Source organism: Vigna umbellata, chromosome 9 (assembly GCF_029865625.1).
Source record: "Vigna umbellata cultivar VRB3 chromosome 9, Vumbellata_1.0, whole genome shotgun sequence".
Lineage (NCBI taxonomy): Eukaryota > Viridiplantae > Streptophyta > Magnoliopsida > Fabales > Fabaceae > Vigna > Vigna umbellata.
Window position 1 is genome coordinate 24,817,138 of NC_142173.1, and position 8,160 is coordinate 24,825,297.

Genomic DNA, 8,160 nt, shown 5'->3' on the forward strand with positions numbered 1-8,160 from the left:
GTTTTTACAACTGGTTCAAGGTGGGATGACAGTTTCAGAATATACCAACAAGTTCAAGCACCTTGTTCGGTTTTATACGATGGCCACCAACGAGGAGTGGCAGTGTAGGAAGTTTGAGAACGGCCTAAGGAGTGACTTGAAAGTCATGATTTCAAGCTTGTGCATAAGGACATTTCCTGCCATGGTTGAGAGGGCTAAGGTGTTGGAGAAGAACATGGCAGAGGCTGAACGACATAAGAAACAGCAACAAGTGAGTAGGGGACCAATAGTGTCCAGAGGAGGTTCTGTTCAAAGAAGATTACCTTACGCTCGTCCAAACCAACCAGCTAATACAAGCGGATCACAAGCGATCGTTCCTGTTGGACAGCCTGTACAAGGGAACGTTATTTGTTACCGGTGTGGAGGACCACACTATAGAAATGCATGCCCTCAACTAGCTGGAGGAAAGTACTGCAGTCTTTGTGGAAGAAACGGACACTCAAATAACGAGTGTAATATGAGTGGACGGGCAGTGACGAGACCACCTGTTGCTGGAAGGAATCAACCGAGAGGTGGTAGAGCACAAGCAGCGGGTCGTGTGTATGCAATAACTGGGGCGGAAGCAGCTAACTCAGGTAACCTTATAACCAGTGAATGCTTGCTGTGTAGAGTATCCTGTCATGTGTTGTTTGATTCGGGGGCGACTCACTCCTTCATCTCGAAGTCGTGTGTTGAGAAATTGGGATTAGTGGAGAGGAATATGCAGTTCGACCTGGTGGTTTCTACCCCGGCAGCTGGAGAGATTAGGACGTCTACTGTATGCATTAGATGTCCTATTGTGGTTGAGGGACGTAGTTACAAGGTGAATTTAATTTGCTTACCTCTCCAAGGGTTGGAGGTGATTCTAGGGATGGATTGGTTGACCACCAATCACATTCTTATAGATTGTGGTAACAAGGAATTGGTGTTTCCTAATGATGAAGAAGAAGAGTTAACAGTAACGCTTGGCCAGTTGAAGGAAGATATAATGGAAGGTGCAAGCTGTTTTCTCATCATGACGCATGAAGACCAAGAGCTTGGAGATTTGAGACATGAACGAACGTCCGCTATTGGCAGTCGAGAGAGAACGTCAGTTGTGGAGGAATTTATGGACGTTTTTCCAGATGAGATACCAGGGTTGCCTCCTGTTAGAGAAGTTGAATTCACCATTGATTTGGTGACAACGGCAGCCCCTATATCCGTTCAGCCATACCGGATGGCACCTGCGGAATTGGTTGAACTCAAGAAGCAGATTGAGGAGCTTATGGAGAAACAATTCATTAGACCGAGTGTGTCACCATGGGGAGCGCCTGTACTCTTAGTGAAGAAGAAGGATGGCAGCTCTCGGTTGTGCATAGATTACAGGCAATTAAACAAGCTGACCATCAAGAATAAATACCCTTTACCAAGGATAGATGATTTGCTAGATCAACTGCATGGAGCTGCAGTGTTCTCAAAGATTGATTTGAGATCCGGTTATCATCAAATCAGAGTTAAAGATGAAGACATCCATAAGACAGCGTTCAGGTCACGGTATGGACATTATGAATATGTGGTGATGCCATTTGGAGTGACGAACGCTCCAGCCGTGTTTATGGAGTACATGAATCGCATCTTCAGGCCCTATTTGGACGAGTTCGTAGTTGTATTCATAGATGATATTCTCATCTATTCCAAGACCGAAGAGGAGCATGAGAAACATCTTAGACTGGTACTTGGAGTGTTACGTGAGAAGGAATTGTATGCAAAATTATCTAAGTGTGAATTCTGGATGAAGGAAATCCAGTTTTTGGGGCATGTGGTGTCGGCTGGAGGCATTGCAGTGGATCCTTCAAAGGTGAGAGCAGTGTTAGATTGGAAGAGCCCGCGTTCGGTCACTGAGGTGAGGAGTTTTGTTGGACTTGCGGGCTACTACAGACGCTTTATAGAGGGGTTCGCCAAGATAGTGGCTCCTCTTACCCAGTTAACTAGGAAGGATCAGCCGTTCGCGTGGACTGATGTGTGTGAGGAACGTTTCCAAGAGCTGAAGCGTAAGTTGACAAGCGCTCCTGTGCTGATCATTCCAGACACGTCCAGACCCTTTGAAGTGTACTGTGATGCGTCTCATCAAGGTTTGGGCTGTGTGCTTATGCAAGAGAAAAGGGCAGTAGCGTACGCGTCTCGCCAATTGAAGATTCATGAACGTAACTATCCAACGCACGACTTAGAGCTGGCAGCAGTCGTTTTTGCATTGAAGATTTGGAGGCATTTTCTATACGGATCAACATTCCAAGTCTTCAGTGACCACAAGAGCCTCAAATATTTATTTGATCAGAAGGAGCTGAACATGAGGCAGAGGCGTTGGTTAGAATTTTTGAAGGACTATGAGTTTGAGTTACTCTATCATCCCGGGAAGGCTAATGTAGTGGCAGACGCCCTTAGTAGGAAGGCAGTTCATGCCTCGTTGATGATGGTGAAAGAGTTGAGTTTAGTGGAGAGTTTCAGAGATCTAAGGTTACAGTTTGAATTGGAGCCAAGTAGTATCAAGTGTTGTAACCTTAGAATATCCAGTAACATATTTGATCGTATCTGGGTAAAGCAACGTGAAGATAAGGAGATGGTGAAGATCTTTGGTGCTCTCGGTACAGACAAAGCCAAGGAGTTTAATGCTGGGACGGACGGTATGCTACGTTACCTTGGCAGAACGTGCGTTCCCAATGATGGCGAGCTGAAACGAATTATACTGGAGGAAGCGCACCATAGTCGTCTTAGCATACACCCCGGTATGACTAAGATGTACCAAGATCTCAGGCGTTCGTTCTGGTGGCCTGGGATGAAGAGTGATGTTGCACGCTTTGTGGCATCTTGTTTGACTTGCCAACGTGCTAAGGCAGAACACCAACGTCCAGGAGGATTGCTTCAACCATTGGAGATCCCAGAGTGGAAGTGGGACAGCATTTCTATGGATTTCGTGACCCATCTGCCACGTACGGTCCGAAATCATGATTCAATTTGGGTGATCGTGGACAGATTAACGAAGAGCGCACACTTCTTAGCCGTGAATCTGAAGATGTCAATGACAAATTTGGCTAAGTTGTACATCAAGGAGATAATTCGTCTTCATGGAGTGCCTTCAAGCATAGTTTCTGACCGAGACACGAGATTCACATCTCGGTTTTGGCAATCTTTGCAAGGTGAATTAGGAAGCAGGCTGCAGATGAGTTCAGCATATCACCCTCAGACGGATGGACAGTCTGAACGTACAATCCAGACTTTAGAAGACTTATTGAGGACGTGCGTCCTGGACCACTTAGGCGCTTGGGATGAAGTATTGCCACTGGTGGAATTCACGTATAACAACAGTTTCCAGTCTAGCATTGGTATGGCGCCTTTTGAAGCACTTTATGGGAGAAGATGCCGAACACCACTTTGCTGGTTTCAAGAGGGAGAGAACGTGCTAACTGGACCTGAGCTCATCCAGCAAACAACCGAGAAGGTTAAGTTGATTCAAGACAGGTTGAAAACGTCTTTGAGCAGGCAGAAATCCTATGCTGATAGGAGGAGAAGACCACTGGAATTCGCTACAGGTGATCATGTGTTTCTAAGACTAAATCCAATCACTGGAGTGGGAAGAGTTGTGCGTCCAAAGAAGCTGTCTCCTAAGTTCATAGGGCCGTATCAAATTTTACGGAAGATTGGACCAGTAGCCTATGAACTTGCGTTGCCTCCTCAATTATCAAATCTGCATCCAGTCTTCCATGTGTCTCAGCTTAGGAGATACATATCTAATCCTTCTCATGTATTGGAACTGGAAAACATTCAACTGCGTCCAGATAGAACGTTGGAACTGCAACCAGTTCGCATTGAAGATGAACGCACCAAGCTGCATAAAGGAAAAGACATCCGTTTGGTGAAAATAGTATGGGACGCTAAGACTGGGGATTCAACGTGGGAAGTGGAGAGTGCAATGAGAGACTTGTTTCCACACTTATTCCCGGGTAAGTTCTAAATTTTCGAGGATGAAAATTTTTGTAGTTAGGGAGAATGTGAGACCCTTAATAATTAGCCCAATTTAATCCTGACACATCACTCTTAATGCTTTCCACCTCATTCCCAGCCATTTAAAACCACTCCCTAGACTGATCCCATTCCCTCTGACGTGCACAAAACACCACGCCCATCATTCTCTGATTTCATTAAAACGCACTAAAGTCTGCATGCAAGCATGCCACTTGTCATGTTGGAAGTTTCTGAAATCAGAGTTGGTGTGCATGTGGCTACATGTGAGTAGTTCTCAAATTTTAACGTTAGTTTAACAAAATCAGACTTTTCGAAAACACACTTTCACTTACACGAACTCATCTTCAACCTCTGAAACTCACCCTTTCATATTCTCCAACTTCTCTCTTGAACCAGTGAACTTCCTTTTTACTGTAAAAACTTATATCTCTTCTCCAATCACGATTTCAGCACCATAGGAGAGTTCGTCCAGCCTTGATCTTCATTTTGGACCGAACAGAAATTAAATCCAACCTGGTAAGTCTCTTCGCGGTAGTTCATCCTTTAGGTTTCTGGAAAATAGGATTTTTAGTTGCATGCAAACTGGTATACTGAGTGTTCTGTAAAATTTGGTTAGATTTTAGTTCGGAAGAGTCAAGATCATAAGAAAAAAGTGTTGGACAAAGCCATTTCTACACCTAGGACAAGTTGAATTTCAATCCGGGTAAGGGAAGTTTATATGTTTAATTTATACTGTTTGATTTATGATCTGAGATGCATATATGGAAAGCATGATGTTTGAGTATTTAGAAACGTTTACTGATATGGAATATGATTTCTGGTTTGTTTTGCATGTGTGAAAAATATGAAGTTGAGTTGTTAGAAATGATCACTGATATCTGATATGCATTCTGGTTTGGATGAATCTGTCATGAACTGATACGGCTTGTATGAATTATATTTGATGTCGAATTTGATTTAAATGCATGTTGAGTTGATTATGGATGAATGGAGAATGGCTATTGTGTGGTTGGAATGATTTTAAATGTTGAAATCTGCATGATGATGATGTTTGAAGGGAATTAAACCTGAAATGGAAGTATAAAGTTGGAAAATGGAAATCTGGAAAAATTCTGCTAAGTGTGAAAAATCTAAATTTTCTGATCATTCTCTGTTGCTAAAAGGTCGTTCGTCACTGTACGGTCTTAGACCGTTCGGTTTTTGGTTAACATGACTTAGATTGGAATTCATTCATTTGGAATGAATTCTGCTCGAGAACGAGCGTCCCCCAATTGAGTGAATGAGCGTTCGTTCTGCTCAGTATAGATCAATATTTAAAACTTTATAAATAAGTGACGTTCGGTCTTAAGTCGAGCGTTCGTCCTCAATGACGTTCGGCCTCATGTCGAGCGTTCGTCCTTATTGTTGTTCGACCTTATGTCGAACGTTAGTTCTAGAGAGCGTTCGTCCTTATACTGAACGTTCGTCCAAAGTTGGCGTTCGGTCCTATACCGAAACGCTCGTCCTATAAAGCGCTTGGGTTATAACCAGCGTTAGTGCTGATTCGTGCTTGGTCATTGACCTAGCGTTCGTCCACAGCAGGGTTCGGTTTCTAACTGAACGCTCGTCCTTATTATTGAGTTCTGAGCGAACGTAATTGATGTTTGTCCAAATTGAAATTCTGAACGTTCGTTCTTTGACTGGCAGTGCTGTTTTTCTGAAATTCAATTATATTGGTTGTTTATCTAAACATTTTCTTACTGGTTTTATCCTTTGGATTCTACCTGAACTCTGTACACTCAAAATCTTTCTAAGTATCATCCACCTCTTTTAAAGATCAGTATTTTCAAATTATTAAGTATTGAAACGTATTAAGTGAGTACACGGTTCGTTTCTTTTATTCAGAAACGCGTGGTCAAAAGTACTGTAATACTTTCGTTTTATTTGATCAAAGGATGAATGTTGTAAAATGTTAAGGGAATGAAACACAGAATGAGAAAGGGAATAAAGAGAACTGGTTATTATGAACGAATGATATATTTTGAAGAAATTATTGGAAGTGGATATTAAAGAGCGTTCCAAGGAGGAACGTCTCTGATGTGTTGAATGTGAAATATTGAATGGTAAAGTATGAACCTGGATAAGTTAGGACTCGCTGTCCGTCCTGATATTCCGTGATACTCATCTTCACGTAGAAGGGGGTAGTCATGCGTGGGAATGGCAGGAGGTTCTTCGTTCATCGCTTAGATATGGGCGAGGGGCTAACCTCGAGTGGTAGCTGATTAGGTATATCCCGGCTTGTACACCACTCGGGTGCATGGACGCTTGTAACTACATGGTTCATACAGTCCGGACAGTCTGTCTTTTATATTTATTTTATGATTGCGAATTGATAATTTATGTGCTGCACGCTTGAATTGATATGTGAACGTATGTGTTAATTGTATAAATTAAATATTATAAGCTTACCCTTGCGTTTTCCATTGTGTTGTCTATTGTCCATGTACTTCCGTCTTGTCAAATGCAATGATCATCCGTTGTGGATGTGAGCAGATGGTGGTGCATCCCTTGAAACAATGCTGGAAGAAGAAAATTTGGAGGATGCCAACTTGGTAGAAGTGGAAGTTAAATCGGAGCAGTAGAGATTAGATCCATAGTAGCTGTTAGTTATTTTCTGTACTGTATTTTAACAGTTCTGTGTACAGTACTGCAGACGCGTTTTATCCAGAACTGTTTTATATTTTGATTAGTTTATGAACACTGTAAAGTGCTGTACTGTAATTTGCTGTTTTATTTTGGAGCAGCTACTGTAAATATTAGCCAGTAGGCTTTTATTTCTGTTTTAATGCAAAGACTGTTTATGGTTACTGTTAATTGTAATTAATTCTGAATTATAGTGATTACTGTATTTTGGGATGTTACAATAGTATATTTATGTATTCTTAATATCTAAATTTAATTTCATTTATTAACTTATTATTATTTATTTTATTTATAATAAAAATACAAAAAAGAAGATACTATTAACTATATACTCTATTATATTAAAAATATAACATAAATATTAATAAAATATTTACAATATTCTGACTGCAATAAAATAAGGACAATTCGTAATATAACGAATACAATAAAAAATATTCCTTTCTTATAATTATTATTTAGCGTTAAGATGTAATTAATTATATTTAATATATATATATATATATATTAATAAATATTTTATTGATATTTACTACATATTATTTAAATTTATTTCACTCTTAAAAAAATTTAGATAGACAAAATTAAAATTTTGTTCAATATCGTATGATTTATGATTTTTTATTCTAGCTATAAATAATATCAATTTTTATTAATATTACATTAATTATTGTAATCATTCATCACCATTAGTTTATATAATATTTATCTTTATTAATATAATTATATGTTACTATTTTTTTACATTATTTTTTGTACTTATTCTTTTACACTATTCAATACTTTATTGTTGAAACCTTGTTTTCAGCAGTATAGTGTGGATGTGTGCGATGATTTTTCATAAACATTACTGATGATAATTTCATGTAATGGTGATATAATGTGTAGGACGATCATTGTTTTATGTGTGGTCAATATTTGTTGGAGTGGATACCAAAATATGCGTAATATATTGTAAAAACAAAATAATTGTTGTATTTGGTCAGTTGTAGGTTTGATTGTTCTTATAAAAGTAATTATGAATTTTGTATAATGATATGAAAGCTAAGTTTGGTGTGATTGAGCAATGGCGATTTTTTTTTGTATGTTTTTAGATAAGTTGAATAATAGGTTGGCAGTTGCATATTTGAGTAAGGTTTTTGGAAAGTTTAAGATAGTTTTTAACTTGAACTGAGTAACCCTAATTTACTCAGTTTCCAATCATTACCATTAGGATGTTTAAAATCCTTCATAATTACTAATACAACGTTAAAGGAATGAAATAATATTTTGTTGAACTAACCAATCCCTACTCGATATGTACCAGACCTCGATCAAGATGTATCAGACTTGATCGAGATGTATTAGACTTCGACCTAGATGTTTCAAACCTTGGTCGAGATGTATTAGATTTTGGTCGAGTTGTATCAGACTCATCCTTACCAAGATATATCAGGTGGCTTTTGTATAAGCTTATGTCTT

General features: G+C 39.3%; 1 protein-coding gene and 1 long non-coding RNA gene across 2 annotated transcripts; both read left to right on the forward strand.

The window, feature by feature from the left end:
* Positions 1-214: 214 nt before the first annotated feature.
* LOC148193021 (uncharacterized) lies at positions 215-4,006 on the forward strand. Its single transcript, XM_088099344.1, has 6 exons — positions 215-1,307; positions 1,467-1,900; positions 2,354-2,678; positions 3,192-3,377; positions 3,535-3,584; positions 3,692-4,006. Exons 1-6 carry the CDS (start codon positions 215-217, stop codon positions 4,004-4,006), a joined length of 2,403 nt encoding a protein of 800 aa, XP_087955470.1.
* A 67-nt stretch (positions 4,007-4,073) lies between these two features.
* On the forward strand, positions 4,074-6,768 carry LOC148193022 (uncharacterized). The gene is made up of 3 exons (XR_015782348.1): positions 4,074-4,280; positions 4,468-4,533; positions 6,550-6,768. It is a non-coding gene; the product is annotated as an uncharacterized LOC148193022 (long non-coding RNA).
* The last annotated feature ends 1,392 nt before the right edge of the window (positions 6,769-8,160 follow it).